This window comes from Crocodylus siamensis, chromosome 1, assembly GCF_052110815.1.
Source record: "Crocodylus siamensis isolate JL-2025a chromosome 1, ASM5211081v1, whole genome shotgun sequence".
NCBI classification, from domain to species: domain Eukaryota; kingdom Metazoa; phylum Chordata; order Crocodylia; family Crocodylidae; genus Crocodylus; species Crocodylus siamensis.
Genome location: NC_143395.1, coordinates 403,673,759 through 403,693,324, shown reverse-complemented (window position 1 = coordinate 403,693,324; position 19,566 = coordinate 403,673,759). Strand labels below are relative to the sequence as shown.

Genomic DNA, 19,566 nt, shown 5'->3' with positions numbered 1-19,566 from the left:
GAAGAGGACACCATGGGCAAGAGCAAAGAAGAGACCGAGAGGATTTCTGAGCAGGGAGGAAGCAGTTTAGCTACAGGACCAGTCAAGGTCTGAGAATATGAGTTGAGTTGGAGAGTCCAGGGGTCAGAATAGACACCACCAGTAGCACAGAAGGATCCTGGACAAATCAAGGGGCTCCTGACACCAGTTCAAATAACCCTTCAGAGTGGGGAGAAATCTGAGGTATGAAAATTCATGTGGGAAGAACTATTTTTGTGTTGGTCCCCTTATTCTGTACTGTTAAGTATAAAGCAATGCTCTTTTACACAAAGTCTGTGTCTGATCTTAGGTCACCTGCTATGTTACTTGACCCTGAAAAGTTAAACTGTAGCTCAGAAGGCCCATCCAAACAGAGGCCATCAGACTACAGATAAATTTATTCATTAGACACCATAGTGAAAGTTGGCAGCGGTCACATCACCACCACATTGTACTGGAAACCTTGCAGTCATGACTGATACCTCCATGCCAGCTGCCTTTGTCCAAAGCACACCAGTAGATCTACAGCCACGCTCTGCATTACCCCTGTATCTGTTCTGATCCCACTGCCTGGGGTGCATACCTTAAGGATCTGGAACAGGAATTCCTACACTTGCAACACGATCCCAAACCATAGCCACTCGAATTCATAGAGCCAAGACTCATGCCTCACTCTGACTTGCTACAATACTAACCCTGCAACCAGTTCAACAGAATCCCTCTGGTTCGACTTACAACCTCTAGCTTGAAGACATTGGACACATGATTAAGGACCTCCCAGCCCTCCTGGAAAATGATGACCCACTTAAGGTATGGGGGACTGTAACAGGGAGACTTTGCTCCCTATTACTTGAGTACAGTGAGGAAAGAAACTTACCCCAAGGGCAAAGAAATGGGGAGAAAAGCTGACGTCATCAACTGATGCTGACAGTGTCCGTCACACCTGAAAGACAAGAGACTCTGATATAATTTACCTACCAGAAATGATGAAGATAAAAGGGGGGTGAGTGAGCAGTGCCAATATCCTGGAAGGAGAATCCTGAGCCGTGGTGATTTTGTGACGGTGATAATCTTTGTGCGGAGGTACACAGTGACAGAGCTCGGCATTTCATGAGAGCTGAAGGAGCAGAGACGCCTACTGAAACTGATGGTTGGTTAACCCCAGCAAAGATAACGGGAGAACTTTTGACATTGTTATAAGCTGCAGAATTTGATAAGTAGACTGTTGGTACAAAGCTAATTGCTCTAGACACGAGTTGTGGATAGAGACAGTGTGGAGAAGTTTCTCTTTTTCTCTTCTTTCCAGGGTTTTTTGTTTGTAATTTGTAAGGGCAGTGCTGTGGGCAGAGCACACCCGCAGCAGCTGTGAATCATTGTATCTCTCCCAGGGTGAGCAGACCTCAGGGTCACAGTGTCATTAAGTGGGTGAAGACGTGTTTTTCCAAGAACAACAACATCACAGAGTTGCCTGTGTGCTTTTTTCTTTCTCAATAAACTCCCATCAAGGTGTGGCAGGAGAGTAACCTGCAGAAGAAACTCCGAATAATTGTTTTTTGCAACCTTAACTTACCTAGAAATAATACTCACTCCTAGGGACAAACATGTCCTGGCTTATAGACAGCATCCCCAACCTCAAAATGTGTTTCTCCAGCAACAGACTACTTAACTCCTATTTTTACTGAGGCACTAGGTCTTGCAGCAGATCCAGACGCCTGCTGTGTCCCCTTATCAATACAGGTCATGTCGTCATTAGACCAATTAACACTAGTTATAACATCCAGGGTTCATTTACTTGATTCTTTACCAATGTCATGTATGCCATCACTTGCTTATAGTGCTCCTCTGCTACGTACTTTGGACAGCTGGAGCGATCCCCATATGACAGAGTGAACAAACACCCATCTGATGCCAAGTCCAGCAACACACAAAGGTCTGTGGTAGAACACTTTTACCTCTCAGGATACACCATTGTTGACCTCAGGGTTTTAAGAACAAGAGCATTTTAAAAACTGACTTGAACATGAAATTGCAAAGCAAGAAATCATCCCCAAAGGAGTAGTGTGATGTATGTTCTCAACAAGGACTATGAATTTTTATCTCAGCACCCGGACTAGCTCTTACAAGCCTCATGTCACTGTGGCTTTATTGCTTTGTTGTTCTCTTTAAACCTTTCTATCTTTCTCAGTACTGTCCTCTCTCTTTCCTTATGCCCAGCATTCCCAGTTTCCCTGTCTTTTGTATTTAAATCGCTCCTGCTTGATAGCCTGCTCTCTGCATGTCCTTTCACAGCCTCTGATGAAGTGAGCTGTTGCTCATGAAAGTTTATGCATCTCTCATTCAGTTAGCCTACAAGGAGTACCTCTTTCATGCCTTCTTTCTGACTTTAGACTAACCTGGCTAACTACCTCTGTCTGTTCATGTCAGATGTCTGGTCACTCAGGCTTCCTCTACTTTGCTTGGGAGAAGCCATCTGTACAGCCTGTTAACAGGAGGAACAGGGCAAAAATAAAAGAGTCTGTTGCTCTCAGCTCCCATTTCCAGAGTGTGGGGTAAAAGGGGATATGAGCAAAACTGGGAAAGAGCGAAGGAGAGTGAAAAAGAAAGATGGAGAGAAGCCATAAAAGCCAGTGGGAGTTTTTCTGCCCACCTTAATGGGATTATGTTTTAGCACAGTCTGTGGAAATGTTAATGAGTCAAAGAAGTTATCTCAGTAGTTTAAGCAAACTATGTGCAGATTCCCATTCTTGATAACCAGCATGCTATGTAACCATACCATATCACATCCAGTGTCCATTATCCAAAACATATTATTATCTCCAAAGAGCACTTCTCTTCTGGCAAAGCTGTGTGACAAACTCCTGCCAAAAGCACAGCTCATGGCAGGGTAGATTATGATTAGAGTCAAGTACAGGAACTCTTATGATTCACTTGAAATTGGTATTAATACATATGCAAACCCATTTGGAAGGTGTAAAAATCAGGCTGTGCTTTTCCAGTTGTACACTATGACACTAGATTTCATTCTTATTTATTTATTTTTTTCCTCTAGTGGCACTTTGTCATACTAGTTTCAATGAGTTTTATTCAAGTGGAGGGGGTTGATGGTTCAATCAGTCATGGCAGAATACTGGGCTCTCCTCCTCCTTGCTCGCTGGAACCAGTTTGCTCAGTATATGCCGAGCAGGTATTAGATCATTAAGGTGCACTGAAAGTAGTTTTTTTTTTTTTACAATACAGTAGTGTCTAGTGACAGAAATTAATATTGAGGACCTAAGAGATGAGGCACTATACAAATACTCAGGCAGTCATCCTTCAGGAGCTTGCAGTTATACAGAGAAGTATATATAAACAGAAAGTGGGGATTGGAGGTACAGAGAAATTAAATCATTTGTCAAAGAAAACAAAGCCAGGAACTAAAGCTTCACAACCCAGCCTATGCTTTAACCACAAGATCTTTCCCTGCAGACCTTTCTCAGAGGGATCATAGGCAGCCTTTCTAAAGAGAGAAAAGATCTGAGGACACAGTTCCCAGTTCTTAATACTAGACATCCCACTTACTTCAGTGAGATTGCTGGTGTGAACAAGGACCCAAAGGAAAAAGAATCTGGCTTCTGATTTTTGGTGTCAGGTTTTTTCGGCACTCGATCATGCAAAATCAGAGGCCATTCTTAACAATGTGAGCCAAGTGGAGCAGCAAATAGGGAGCAGCAAAAGGAAAGCAGCCCAAATAAGCAAACACATGTTGGAAAGTAGAGTTGTCTGACTTTTGAGTGGCTGAGGGCTGTATGCCATATGGGCCTTATGTCACATGAGCTGCGAGCCCCCAGGTCTCTCTGGCATGCTGTGGGTCCCCTGGACTCCCCCACTGGGTGGAATTTTGGCTGCCCAACCCCACTGGGGCCCACAGGCTGTGCCCCCCTACCTCCAGGGAGGGAGCAGGAGCCCAGAGATCCCAGCTACAACAACAGCAGGAGCAATGGGGGAAGAGGCACCCAGGTGGGAGCTGCAGACAATCAGTTAACTGCTTGTGGTGTGCAGGCAAAAAACTGGTCTGACAGCCCTGTTTAAAAATTGCTCTGCAGTTGTTCTCAGTTGTTCTGCAACTTCAGAAGTACCTGAAGTAGCATTGCCTACATTGCTATTGACCATTAAGACATGATCAACTGTGACAGTGGCAAAAGTAGTACCCTGTAAGGGTGTGTGAAGTGGGCCCTATTCGATTCAGATTCATCCCAAACTGGGGACTGTCTTTTGATTCATTGATTCGGATCACTGTCCCTGATTCTATTTGGCCGAATCCAAATCTGAAGATTTGATGCTGAGTTGGAGATTCAATGATTTGGACATAGACGCAGCTTTTAAAACAATTTCTACATACCTCGAGGTATCAGGTGTGGCTCATGAATGCTGCAATGCTGGGGAGGATGGAGCATCCTCAGGAGTGCAGGAGGGCTCCACATTCTTGGCGGCTAACCTGGAAGTGCAACAGAAGTACTTCTGGGTCTGCTGGGGCGTGCCCTGGGGGCCCTCCCTGCACCCGCTTGGTTCGGCAGTCAGCCACAGGAAAACCCCGGGTGTCCCCCCCAACCCAGGAGCCACCAGTCATTGAACCAGGGGGGCACGGGGGCGTGGCCCTCCAGCACGCTCCCCGGTGGACCCAGAACCAGAAGTGGATCGGAAGTGCTTCTGGTCCACTTCTGGGTCCGCTGCTGAGCATGCTGAGGAACCCACACACTCCTGTGGGATGCTCCATGTGACCCAACATCACAGTGTTGATGAGCCACCTGGTACCTTGAAGTACGGAGAAGAAACATTTAAAGCTGTGTCTATGTCAGAATTGTCGAATTTTTCCAAATCTCCCCGAATCGATATGGAGGGTTCCAATTCGATTCAATTTGGAGAGATTAAAGGGTCCTTTGATTCGATTTGGATTCTGAGATTTGACCGCTGAATTGGGCTGAATCTCTACCGAATTGAATCAGGGACCAAAGCTTTTCATAGCCCTGCTACTGGCTGCTGCCATGATCAAGGGGATGGAAACTTGCTTATGATTATTTTCTGCCACAGCTGTACCAAACAGGGAACATAATTTTTAATATTTAACTCACTAAGGATGAAATTCCTTCCAGTGATGGCAGCCAGCCCAAGGTTTGGGTATCAAGTGTTTGCAGGCCCCACGTCAGGTTCAGGTAGCTTAGTTTAAATCTTAATCAGGATAGCTGAGTGCACATGGTCACTGCTTGCCAGGAGGAAGAGCAGGCAGGCAAAGGCAAGTAAGTTGGGGGAGGAAGGGTGTGGGTCTGTGGAGGGAGCTGGCTGGCCTGGGGGGACTGGTGGGTCGGGGTTGGGGGCTGGTGCGTTCATAGAGAGGGCTGCTCAGTCTGGGGGAGAGTTGTTGGATGGGAAAAAAATAGCCTGGTCAGAGTGAAGGGGGTAAAAACAGCATAGCTCTGGGGCTGTGGAGAGTGGTTGGGCTTTCCTAGTCCTAGAGCTGTTATGAACACATACAAGCTGAGTTAACCCTCCCTTGGTCAAGTTAGACCTTGCCGATCTAAACTTAGTTCTCATCTGATGAGAGATAACTAACATTAAATTGGGTGTGCCCATTTTCTGGTGACCTAAGCCTCGTGAACACCTGCATACCAGGGTATTTAGAGTACCCTAACTTTGTTTAGGGCGATCTAAATGTAACACTTCTAGGTTCCCTTAAAGTTCGCTTTATATCCTGGAAACAGGGATTTATGTGATCAACAAATCTTGTGTACTAGACTGTACTTAGGGACAAATGCCACGTGGCACAGCTCTCTTTGCTGTTCCAGAGATACAATTCCATTTATGAAACCAGGAGAGTTTGTACATAGCAGTCCACACAGGGCTTCATAATAGTGATATATTGCCATATCCCATCTTGAAATGGCAACATCAATGCCTTTCCAAGGGTCAATTCTAGAGCCATTAACTCAAGTGAATTACTTTATGTTTCATTTCAGCAGAGGGGACCTGGGAGTCAGAAGGTTCAGCCGTTCTCAGACACTTTTATTGAAGAAGAATACCTCTTGCCAGTGCTTCAGAGGGAGAAAAAAACACCTGAACAGCGATCAACAGCAAGTTACACCCAAAAGGCTCTGACTTCAGACATGGAAGATAACACTGAAATGAAGGAAAGTGCAGATGCCACTAAAAAATTCATTCACATTCAGACTCTCCGAGCAGGTGATATATTTGTAAGTATGTATTTAGCCCTCTGATGACCCTGAAGGAGAGCATGGGGGATAATTGAAAAATTTGTATCTGTCAGAGATAGAGAATTTAGACAAAAGTGGACTTGGCATGCTCCCCTCATTTGATACATTTTTTGTGCATATTTATTAGTTTGCTTTTAAATTCCTTTCCCTCTAACAACAATTACACACATAATAAAAATGATAATCATGGTGGGTGGAGAGAGAATTTCCTTGCCTTTTAACAGAAAGGACAGCCTGGTAAAAAAATAAATGGAGCTAATTAGTTGAATATAATTACAAATTCCTTGGAGTTAAAATGTGCTGCATACTGGCAGAAAATGCAATTTGCCATATGGTATCAGAACTATCTGGAGCAAAGTATTTTCCTTTACTATTTTCTGCAGACTGAGCAAGGGCTTGGATTATTTGTGGCTTTCCAAGCATTTGAATTATGCAAGCTAGCTGACTAAATGCCCCAAAGCAGCAGAGAGCCTAGCTCAATCACTTCATAATATATATAAAAAAATCTTGTTTTTGCAGAGTCTTTAATAAAAGTCTGTGGTTTCAATTTTCAGCAGGTTTGGGAAACTTTCAGAAACTTTTCCTCAGTAAGGGCCAGATTCTAATCTCTTTACTCACCACTGACTGTAGCATCTTTTGGCATGGACAGTCCCACTGGCTTCACTAAAACTATTTGTAAAAAACAGATGCTCTTTGTATCGAGTACAGTTATCAGAATCTGGCAGAAAATGTATATGTATAGAACTACTTGACATGGAAATTGCCCAGAGTGAATAGAAAAGAAAAACAGAGAGAGACAAATCTTTGCTTAGCACAGCCTCTGGATTACAAAAAGTAATCCAAAACAGGAGCTCAGTATGCAACGATGCACTTTCATTTGAATATCATTTCTCATCTCAGATTTCAATTTCAATTAAGAGTGGCCTCCCATCCTTTAAGGGAAATGGAAATAGGACAGTATAAGAAGTTACAGTAGTTAAATGGCCTTGTCACAGGAAGAACCTCCAGGCAAGAGCCTGTAGTCCATCCCTTTAAAAAATGTAGCTCTGAATTTCTGTCCTTATCAGTGATTCCCCAATGTTCATATTTAAGATAGACATAAAAAATCTGCTAAGAATTAGCCGTCCTGATCTCTGAGATTTATATCTCACTGCAAAATTGCTCTCCAAGCTCCTAAGCTGTCACTGTGAAACAGATACTTAGGGATCTTAGCTAGTATCGCTGGAGTTTCACTTAGAACTGAAATAAGAGATCATTTTCCAAGTCATAAAGGTATATTCTGATCTTACAACAACAAAATTGCTTTAATTAAAGTTGTAGCTCTGTTTTTGGTGTTTTCTTTAATTTAAAGGCCCTGCTAATGCCATTGGATCAATGAAGTTAGCAGTGTCTTTAACTGAAACAACTGGTGGTGAATGTCTTCAAGCTTCATTGCTTAAATAGGATAATTACTGTGCTGTGTAGAGTTCCCTCTCATAAAAAGCAAAAACTGCTTCTGCCATTACATTTGTCAGGTAGGCAAGTGGATTTTTTTACCGTCCTACCTGTAAATTGAAGGATGAAATGTGCACAGCTAGTTAGAGCAATGATCAGGAATATTGCACTGCTAAACAAGGGAAAAGGTATGGAAGAATTCCCACCGGTCCTGCTGATAACTAAGAGGCATGAGTTTTTGATAACTGCAGAACATGCATGCACAAGGTGTGCCAGAATGAGAGATGGGTAAAGCTGGTCAAATGTCTCCATCAATATCTTACAAAAAATTAGATTCCTACTCTGGACACTTTCAAGAAACATTTGGATGCTGGGATCCTTTGACCCTAGCTGACTTCCTGCCCCTGGGGCAGGGGGCTGGACTCGATGATCTTCCAAGGTCCCTTCCAGCCCTAGTGTCTATGAAATTTATGAAGCAACGTTCACAAAAATATCGTCCTATTTTACTAAGGATAAAGGAACCTCCAAATCTTTATCCCAAACTCGAATTGAATGTGAATCAGACCTTTTTTGAGGATTGAAAATGTTTCCCTAAAGGATTTTTTTCCTCACCATATTTTCTCCTTGGCTGCTTTTTCAATGTCCAGCCGCTGACAGAATAAGAAGTGCATGGGACAAAAACACTGTGGACAAGGCTGTCCTTTTGATAATCCAGGAACAATCTGGATGTGCATCTACATTTCTGGCAGTGTTCAGAATTATCTAGCCATTTTGAAGCCAGTGGCAACACTGCCATTAACTGTAATGGGACAAGATTTACTTGCAAATATGAAAGGTTTGGAAATTGCTGGAGATGAGAGTAGGCTGAGAATGTTCTAGTCAAATATGTTTTCAGTGGAGACTGTGATTGTAAAAAAAGAAAATGGAAATTTTGCTTGGGAAGTTGAACTCTGGCTGGATACCTTTAGTTTTCCACTGGGAAAACTGAAATAACTGTTCCCCTGATGGCATGCTAGTAATTCTCTTGGACGAAAAAAAATAGAACAAAAAAAGCGCCATTCTGCCTCTCACATCTCACAGCCAGTGTATTGTAAAGAGATCAAAGGCCTGGTCTAAGTATATCTTTTTGTACCGGTCTGACTATCACCTGGGGTTTGAGTTTTACTGATATAATTATACCAGAACAAACTGGTATCTATGCAGCTGTATTGATAAAAGATGCCTTACACTGTAAGCATTTCTTCCTCGTCCTACGCATGAGTAAGCCGTACCAGTCTAAGTACTCATACAAATGCAACTGTATCCCCCACTGTTGGAGTGGAGGGGGGTCTGTGTGGTACTGCGTTAGATGAGCAGCCTGGTTGACGTTATAGACTGTTTTTGCATTTACTTAATACATATGAAAATATTGCTTTGGGAGGTTTCTGTTCTCATTTTGCACAGGTGTAAATAACTATACAGCAGAAAAGGCAGTGGAAACTGGGCTGAGAGGGATTGATTCTTATCTCAACCCCAAGAGACTGCTGACTTTAGTGGAGTTCCTCCTGATTACACTAAGTCTAAGTGGGGTGGGTATCAAACCTCCTTGTGAGGATGAAAATGCCCTTTAACTTTTCTCCATCAAACAAAAAATCCTCATATTGAAACATGAGAGCTGATGGTTCTCAGTCCCTGCAGGATCTGACCCCATGTATTGAGATTTCAAGCAGCCATTAAGCATTGGATAAACCCACTGTTCACTAAACACAGGCAGCACGGACAAGGCTACTTCTGCAAGAAAATTACCTTTGGCAAGGTTATTTTGCAATTTGTATTCCCCAGCTTTTGTGAATCCTCTGTGATTAGTTTCAGCAATGATAGAAATTCTTTTGCAAATCTGTAGTCCGCTGTTTGAATACCAATATCATAGGCTTTCATTGAGCTATATGTGTTGTGGTACCTTTGACTTTCCGGATATAAAGAGCTTTCATATGAGCACAATTATGGGCATGGACAGGCGTTACATTTCTAGCAGGAAACATCCTACACTCACGCAAAAATGGAAGCATGTAATTTTTTCTGTAGGAAAAATGCCAGGTCTGGGAGAAAGATCTCCTTCTTTTAATGTGGAAGATTGGACCTGTGCAGGAGTCTCTCACCTGTGTGTTTCCCTGCCTCTTTACTTCTACAAAGGACTGGCTTCCTGTACCCTCCCTAAAGTGGGGTACACCTGGTCTGGGGAAGATGCAGGAAGCAGAAGAGAGGGGGAATGTCTGCACACTCTCTCCTTTGCGAAGATTTCTTTTTTGAGTAGTAAAACACTACAAATGAACGCCTGTTCATTCCTTGCGTCTTAACTGTGAAGCACAATATGCAACATGTTGCTTTCTTTACATCTGTCACCACCCTCTGTTGCAATATGAGGGAGTTTATGGTTAGTTATTCCTATTATCTATTTATTTTTAGTTAGTGTTTTGTACAAAGTAAATATGACATACCCTCATAATTTAATTTAGGTACGGGTATATTACTCTTTATTCACTGTGCCAGAAAACTCCAGCTGAGACAACTGTGGTAGGCACTGTATAAAACCGTGCTCTTCTCTGAAGAGATTGTAATCTAAGTGGACAAAGTAGGGGTGAAAAATTATCATCCATGATCCTTATTTACTGTTTATTTTGGCCCATGTGCAACACACTTATCTACCTTGAATTTAACCTGCTATTTAATGCAAGATCTTTGTGTAGTTCCTCACAGTCTGCCTTGATCTTCAAAATTTGACTAATTTTGTGTCATCTGCAAATCTGGCCACCTCAGTACATACCCTCTTTTCCACATCATTTTTGAATATGTTAAACAGTACTGGTCTCAACAAAGATCCCTGGGGGGACCCCACTGTTTATTGCTTTCCATCCCAGAAAACTGCTCATTTATATACACTCTTTGGTTTTTATCCTTAAACCAATATCTAATCCATGAGTGGACCTTCCCTGTAATCCCATGACTGCCTAACTTCAGTAAGAGCCTCTGATGGAGGACCTTGTCAAAGGCTTTTTGGAAGTCCAGACATATGGTGTCAACTGGAATAAATTACCCAAGCCCACTCAGAGAATCTGGCATGAACCCTAATATCCTTGGGGCCAGCTACAAGTGCCTCTTTCCTCTCCTGTTGTAAAGAGTTCATATTCACGATGCACGCAACTGCTCTCCCTGCCGAAGCCCAGTCTCTGGTTCTCATTGTCTCTACCTCTGCGCTCAAAGCAGGTTGACCTTGGACTCAGAGACTTGCATTCTTTGTGCTGTCTCTATGCACAGACTGAAAGTGTTGCTGGTAGCAGATCCATTCCCTTTAAACATCCTGCACTCAGTTTAATGCTGGACAACTGTCTATCAGAAATGGTAGCAGAGTGATTCCTGAGCATGTTTCCAGAGCTTAATGATATTGCTGTGATAACATAAGTAAATGCTACAGATGTAAGGGAAAAAACATGTTTGGTTCAGTGCTTGGACCATCTCACTTTATCTCCTGCTGTAACTGAATCATAATGAGGAGTGAGGTGGCCACTCCAGTTACCTGCAGTTCCCATGATTTGGCTCCTCTCCCACTGTTAAAGAAACCAGAAGTGTTTCAGAAGCACCTGGCTTCTTCTTAGGAGGACATTAGTTTAGCCACCCTACCACACTTCAGCTGGCCAGTGGAAGCTTTCATTTGCCAGAGGTTTCCTACAGCTAAAGCACATTTGGAGTCATTGGCATGTCGATGAAGGAAACCCGAACAGTGATGTGTTCAAACTGCCTGAGTTTTTACATAAGTAAAAGAGCTGTTCTAGCTTGACTTGCCTGATTAAAAAAATGACTGACCACTGTCCTGCTATGGGGGCTTAAATCAATTACTCATCTAGCTGTATTTGAGCCAATGCATTGTAATAGAGATTTCAAGCCCTTGAGCCATGATTTCCACAGCAAAGCAATCCCATTAAGTGGGTGGTAAAGTGTCCCTGCAAAACAGCATTGCCTTTAAGAAAAAGAGCATAAGAGCAGGGCCTTGCTAACTTGCTCAAGGTGTAACCAACAGCATCAGACAAGGATACTCAAGTGCAGAGGAAAAATTGTGATGGGATTTGGTATCCTTAGCCTTTGAGAAGACATAAAACAAAGCATTTGTGATCATGAAAAATCTCATAGAATGTCTTACAACCCTGGGAATATAATATGAACCAGTAGCATAACTGGTTGCAAAGGTGGGTGACAACTGGGGTAGCAGCTTTAGTTATTGCCTTTGGGTGGGAGGGAAGCAAAGACAACCACCCCTGCAGCTGGCAGTTGATCTCACCTCTGCAGCTGGCAGTGCAGCATCTGGCATTGCCCTGTGCACTGCCACTGCCCAGGGAACAGAGCTGCCCTGTTGTACTTATGAACTCTGGGTGATGACCTGTCCAAATTCCTGACTGCCGTGTGGTGAGGTGAGTGCCTCCTAACCTTGACATCTCTGATTCTTTTTTAAAGGCATGCTACAGCTAAAATTGCAGATCCAGAGTGAGCTGTGGAGTCCATTAAACCCTCTTGATTATGAGAAGCCAGTGACTGCTTTTCAGAAATTGGGATCAAAGAGCAGGGCTATCAGAGATGAGACTGAGAGCCCATCTCTTTTTTTATTACTGGCATAAAAAAGATAGGATGTTTTAGGTAGGAGATCATTTTTCCTATCAGTGAAAAATGTCAAAACTAGTGTAAAATATCATGTAGCACTAAGCATATACCTGCAAATTCTGAAGTACCACAGACCTGACTATAAATGCATATGTCAGATTTAGGATTCTAGAAAAGTATAGGGATTGAAGGGACCTCATGACTTGAGGTCACCTGTGTTATAATTTATAGATACTCCCTAACAGCAGACTGAGGGAGTTGGGACTTGGGACTTGGGAGAGTCCTCAGGGCGAAGGTAGTTAGGATTCAGGTAGTAAGAAGCAGACTAGGGGTCTTCAGATGTTACTACTGTTCCACAAATTAAAGTATGTTGCACAGGCATTCATATATGCCTGTGTTTACTGAACCTGGTAATCACTACAGTCTAGTCCAGCCCTCTGCTCAAGGCAGGATCATCCCCGACGACAGCATGTCTGTCCAACCTGCTCTTGAAAATTTCCAAGGATGGAGATTTCACCATTTCTCCTTGTCTGTTTCAATGCTTGACTACCATCATAGTTAGAAACTTCCTCCTGATATCCAATCTAAATTTCCCCAGATGAATCTTGAGGTCATTGCTCCTAGTCCTGTTCCCTACAGCCACAGAGAAAAACCCATCTCCATGGTCTCTGTAATAGCCCTTCATGTGTTTGAAAGCTGCTGTCATAACCCCACCCCACTCATCACCCCAGTCTTCTCTTCTCCAGACGAACAAACCATAGAACTTTCAGCCTTTCCTCCTAAGTCTTGCTTCCCAAGCCTCTAATAATTTTTGTTGCTGTCCACTAGACTTTCCAGAACTGGACACAGTACTCCAAGTGAGGCCTCACCACTGCTGAACACAGCAAAATCCCTTCCCTTGATTTGCAAGTGACACTCCTGTTGAAGCAACCCAGTATGCTCTTGGCTTTTTGGCCAAAAGTACACTACTCACTCACATTCATCCTATGGTCTACTGCAGGGATGCCAAACATCTGGCCCCTGGTCCTACCCCAGGGTGGGCAAAATGTGGCCCATGGGCTGGATGCAGCCTGCCAAGCCATACCTGGCCTGTGGAGCCCCTAAAATTGTAGAAAATGAATATTTACCTGTCCCTGGCTGCCTTGATAGCTTGCCAAAATTCAGTAAGCGGCCCTCTGCCCAAAATAATTGCCTGCCGCTGGTGAGCAGACCCACACTGGGCACAGATTGCACTGGACCAGCCCCACAAGCTCGCTGCATGGTAGGTTTGTGTGCTTTGGATCCTAGAGTGTCTGAAACAGGTGGTGTGTGCAGTGCAGTCCTGCCAGGGACATTAGCACAGATCCACCCTAGGGTGTATACGCACTACCCACCCTAGGGTGTGTGCCACTCACAGTGCCCATCCCAGTACCTCTGGAATGGGGCTATATGTGGCACCTGCTTCAGCCGTTTCTGGATGTACAGTGAGTGCAATGCCAGGGAGCGTCACGTGCAGTGCAGGTTCCAGACCAGCTGGAGCAGGCACCATGTGCAGTGTAGTTCCCAGAGTGGGTGCAATGTGTTTCACAGTCTAACTCGGGCAGGCATTGCGTACAGCAGGGTGCCCTCTCTGGGCTGGTTTGGAGTCTGTGTTACACACCCCTGGCTGGACTGTGCTGCGTGTGGCTCATATTCCAATCACGCTGCATGCAGTGCAGGTCCTAGACCAACTGGAGTGGGTGCTGGATCTCTGGGAGAAGGGGGAAGCAAAAGGGGTTTCTGGGCCTGATCCAGCCTTCAGGCCAGCCCTGCATCATTCATCTGGCCCATGGGGCCTGATGAATTTGAAACCCCTGCCATGGTTTACTGTAACCCCCAGGTCCTTCTTTGTGGTACTGCAGCCTTCCCAGTCATTTCCCAGTCTCTTTCTGTGCATACCATTATTCTGTCCCAAGAGCAGGCCTTGTGTTTTTCCTTGTTGAATTTTATCTAGTTGATTCTGGACTATGTCTCCAGTCTCTCCAGGCCTTTCTGGATCCTAGCCCCACTCTTTCTGGCAATGTTCTTGCTAGAAAGAATCCTGCCTGGACACCTAGGTGGAAGGTACCTTGTGTAACCCTGCTATTGCTGCTCCCATCTGACTTGCATTCATGTATACAGATCAGCATCACTTCTATGGCTATCTAACCTACTGATGGGATCTGTGCACATTGCTGAAGTATCTAGCAGTGGTGTAACAAGCTGAGTTGGCACCTGGGGCAAATCCTGCAGGAGATCTGGGGTTGGGGCACGTGGTTCTGAGAGCAGGGCGGGTAGTTTTGAAAGGGGCAGCAGGGGACATGTGAAAACAGGGCTGGGGAGGGCAGTAGCTTTGCCCACGCCTGTGAACACCAATCTCAAATGTTGGCATAGGCTGCTCTAGAGTGGTGCTACAATCACTGCCCACCCCTGTGGAGTCTGCTCTGGCAACACTGCCATGCCATTACTCTGAAACAGTCCCAGCTGTGCTGTTGCTGTCCCGTGTGCTCTGCCCGCTCTGACTCTGTTGCTCTTTAATCAACAGTACTTGGGCACTATTTCAGACTTCCTGGCATGGCAGTGCTGCCGAGGTGCAGCCTGTGCTGGGATGGGGGGTGATTCCAGCACCCCCCGTTTTCTTGGCATCCCAGGCGGTTCTCCCTCTCACCCACTCCTAGTTATGCTACTGGTATCTAGCCACTTAAACTACCCACATGTGCCAAATGGCTCACAAGAATCAAATGCTCCCGATATATATGGTTTCCATGAGAGAAGGGCCATTGTTGCTCCTGCTGCACTGAAGGTTGTGCCCAATGATGTGAAGTCACTTTCTCATCTACCCCAGGCTGCTCTTTTGTCCAAGACACTGACTGTGACACTACATTGTCTGCCTGTTGCTTGTGTTACCAGATTTGCCCATCACTTTGGGGTGTGCTCATTTTTTAGGGGTACGTTTCTAGGGTCTCTGTAATTCTATCAATGTGCTGCTTGTGTTATTTGTGTTTCTATATGGAGCTGTATCTCTCCCTTCTGTGAGTTTTCACCCCCAAGGGAGCTATCTTGCAGGACTCAGTTTCAAAGGGGCTGGGTTCCTCCAACCACTGAATCAGTCACACACATATACGTACATATACACCCAGAGTAACAGGGCATGCCTGAGCCAGGCCAAGCTATTCAGCACTGACAGGCTAACACCCTCATATGTTTCATAGTTTCCTAGATGGTAGGGTCGGAAGGGACCTAAGCAGATCATCTGGTCCGACCCCCTGCCATGGGCAGGAATGAATGCTGGGGTCAGATGACCCTGGCTAGGTGTCTATCCAGCCTCCTTTTGAAGACCCCCAGGGTAAGAGTGAGCACCACTTCCCTTGGAAGTTGGTTCCAGATCCCAGCCACCCTGACTGTGAAGTAGCGCCTCCTGATGTCTAGCCTGAACCTACCCTCAATCAACTTGTGGCTGTTATTCCTTGTTACTCCTGGTAGTGTTCGGGGGGAAAGGGACTCTCCCATTGCCTGCTGGTCCCTCTTGATCAGTTTGTAGATGGCCACCAGTTCTCCTCTTAGCCTTCTCTTGTGGAGGCTGAACAGGTTAAGGTCCCATAGCCTCTCCTCATAGGGCTTGTCATGCTGACCCCATGTCACGTGAGTGGCCCACCTCTGGACGCTTTCGATGCTGTCCACATCCCTCCTGAAGTGCAGCGCCTAGAACTGGATGCAATACTCCAACTGTGGCCTGACCAACATTGCATAGAGGGGGAGTATCACCTCCTTGGACCTGCTCGTGATGCATCTGTGAATGCATGACAAGGTGCAGTTGGCCTTCCTGACTGCCTCCCCACACTGCCGGCCCATGTTCATCTTGGCATCAGTAATGACTCCAAGATCCTTTTCTGCCTCTGCACTGACAAGAAGGGAGTTCCCCAACCTGTAGGTATGGTGCCGGTTGTTCCTCTCCAGGTGCAGCACCTTGCACTTGTCAGTGTTGAAACCTGTCCAGTTCTCATCCGTCCACCTCTGTAACCTGTCCAGATCTAATTGCAGCCTGTCTCTCTCCTCTTCCATGATCACTTCTCCCCACATCTTAGTGTCATCTGCGAATTTGAACAGGGTACTTTTTACCCCCTCATCCAAGTCGCTGATGAAGGTGTTGAACAGTGCGGGCCTGAGGACCGAGCCCTGGGGGACCCCACTTCCCACATCCCTCCAGGGTGAAAAAGACCCATCCACCACTGCTCTCTGGGTGCTGCCCTCCAGCCAATTAGTGGCCCATCTGACCATGTAGGCATCGACACCACAGTTGCCTAATTTTTTAAGGAGAATGGGGTGAGAGAGAGTATCAAAGGCCGTCCTAAAGTCCGGAAAGACTATGTCCACCGCAACACCTGCGTCTAAGGCTTTTTTGGCCTGGTCATAGAAGGCCACCAGGTTGGTCTGACAGGACCTGCCTCTAATGAACCCATGTTGGTTGCCCCTAAGCATAATCTCCCCTGCTGGCCCCTCGCAGATGTGAACCTGGTTGATTTTCTCAAAGAGCTTCCCTAGGACCGAGGTAAGATTAACGGGTCTATAGTTTCCTGGGTTCTCTTTCCTCCCTTTTTTGAAAACTGGGACCACATTGGCCCTTTTCCAGTCCTCTGGCACCTTGCCAGAGCACCATGAGTGCTCGCAAAGCCGTGTCAAGGGTCCTGCAATGCCCCCTGCCAATTCCCTCAGCACTCTGGGGTGGAGATCGTCAGGACCTGCTGATTTGAACACGTCTAGTCCCACCAGAAGTTCCCAGACTAGGTCTTCACTGACCCTGGGCCTGGCTGTACCTCCTCTGGGACCATCGGGGATCCTAGTGGGGGAGATGACCTGGTCCATGCTCAGAAAAATGGAGGCAAAAAATTTGTCACCTGATGCGACCACCATATTTCATATGCTTTGAACTCAGTTCATCAGGGCAACAATAAAATGCAGTCAGACACAAGCACATGGGTTATCAGAGTGCATCTGAGTCAGGCCGGGTTATTCAGCATTGGCAGGCTGACACCCTCACATACCAAATAAGTTCATCCCTTACTTCAGCAGGACAATAATAAATGCAGTTAGACACACATACACACACGCTAAGAGAGTATGTCTGAGCAGGCTGGGTCTGATCAGCACTTCCAGCTGATACCTTCATTCACCTCAAAACTCAGCATGTCTCCATCTCTTGTCACAATGGTCCTAGTAGTAACTCCCTTGATTAGCAGACCCCACTGTAGTTTTGGGCATTACAGGGGTCTTTGGCTTAGGTAAAAAAGTGTTGCTGCAGAGCAAATGGGGACATTAAGGGGAAGAAACAGTAAGTGAGGTTCAGAGAGAGTATAGCAACCAGCTTGACCATAAAAGGTATTTATTGCCAGGTATAATTATACCAGTAGTAATAACCATACAATAAAGCAGTTACAATATTACATAGCTTCAGTTAAGTATTTGGGGAAGGCTAGCTCAAGTTTGATCAGCAAAAGTCTGGTTTAGAAAGCTGTGCCTGGAGTAAGAGAACAAAAGTCAGGTTCCTGGAGTCAGAGAGAGAGAGAGAGAGAAAGAGTTGGGATCTCACCACTCAGCAAAGCTTGAACCAGTCGAGGTTCCCACATGTTTGTTGGAGCCTGCAGACGGGCAGAGCCCCCAGCACGGTTAGTGGAGGGATTCCAGGCAGAAAAGGAGTGGGCAGCTTTTGGATCTAAGCACCAGGACAGAAACTTGAGTGTGGGTAGGGGTTTTTGTAGGGAACTAACAATAGCTCAGGGAGAGCACCAGTTTTTTTATGGGTAAATACTGGCTCATATGTTGGATAATAGGAACTGATGACTCCTGGCTATGGGTGGCATTACTCTGTGGGAGCTCACAACACAGATAGGCAGATTCAGTGTTTTGGGTACCAATAAAGGAGTCACTACTAGAATTGGTCTAAGAAATGCTGAGCTGGGTGTGTGTAGACGTGGGTTAATTAGCATTTGGATCAGGGATCCCCCATCATGCAGTGCTCCTCTGCTTCTCTGGTCCCAGAATTCAGTGTGGTCCTTGCGTTGGAGTCTCTGTTCTCCATCCTGGATGCTAATTAAGATACTTGCTTGTCTCATCTCCCATCCCGTTCCACCTCCAATGTAAATGAGACTGGGGGAGTTGCTTCACTCCTATCACCCTTGTCTGGAGGCAGGGGCAATGCATAGGGGGTGCACGTAGGTGCATGTGCACCCCAAGCGTGGCTCTGCACCCCTTACAAAAAGGTGCTGCTGACACCACCGGTGGCATCTGCAGGCAGCCTGCGATCCCCACTGGCTGCTGCCAACAATGCTGGTGGCAACTCTGGGTGGTCACCAACCCTTGGTCAGCACTTGTCCCCCCCTCCGCTGCCGACAGTGCTGGCAGTGCTTACCACCGCTGTGCTCCCGCTGCTTCTGCTGCCACGCTCCTGCCGCCACCATGCCCCCCCAGCTGCCAGGGGCATGAGTTGTTCATGTCTGGAGGGCTTAAGATGCGTCTCCCCCTGCATCTTCATTGTCTTCTGTAAGTCCTTCCTCTAATCAGTTCTTGTTCAGGCAGAGGTGGGAAGGGGCTGAGTCCTTTGCGAGTCAGGGAGGCTGCGTGCTGAGCCAGGGTTCCCCAAGAACACAGAGCTGAGAGGTAACGTTTGTCACACTTAGGTACTGTGGGCACAAGCACATCTTCAGAAACGCATCCAACATCATAGTAGTGCTATGACTTTTCCCTTCCTTACCTATAAAGCACAAAAGAAAGCGAGGAGTCTCTACTCCCCATAACACTAGCATGGAAAGTCCTGCCCACTGTCCCAGAGCCCTGATGGTCTAGGGAACTGGCAGGAAGATCTATTCTATCAGCTGTCCTGATGGGGGACACCGTTTGAGCAAAGACTGCATAGGCTGAACATTTTTGCAGGCAGATAGAAGTCTGGAGCTGAGGCAGCAGCCAGCCTCCATGGGCTGGTAAGAGAGTGCACCAAAATGAACACAAGAATTGGACAAAGATGATTACAGTGTTGCCAGATCTCATCATTCTGCTGCTGAGGCAGGCTACTCCAGCCAGATGTGGAACCAGTTCTCCAGCGACATCAGAAACTCCAATCCTAGAGTGACGCTTAGAGAAGATTTGGGGTAGAGAGCTGAGGGAGAGGAAGCAGCCTGTCTTAGTTTCACAGGAGGGGCTGAGGATGAGGAAAGGAAGAGACAAAAGGATTCTTCCCCCTCTCAAATGC

General features: G+C 45.8%; 1 protein-coding gene across 1 annotated transcript in view; it reads left to right on the top strand.

The window, feature by feature from the left end:
- LOC149875335 (uncharacterized) overlaps positions 1-19,566 on the top strand; it is a 73,781-nt gene that overhangs the window by 24,968 nt on the left and 29,247 nt on the right. Inside the window, exon 7 of the mRNA XM_090053986.1 lies at positions 6,012-6,242. Coding sequence (XP_089910112.1) covers positions 6,012-6,242 — 231 coding nt within the window. The remainder of the gene's footprint in view (positions 1-6,011; positions 6,243-19,566) is intronic.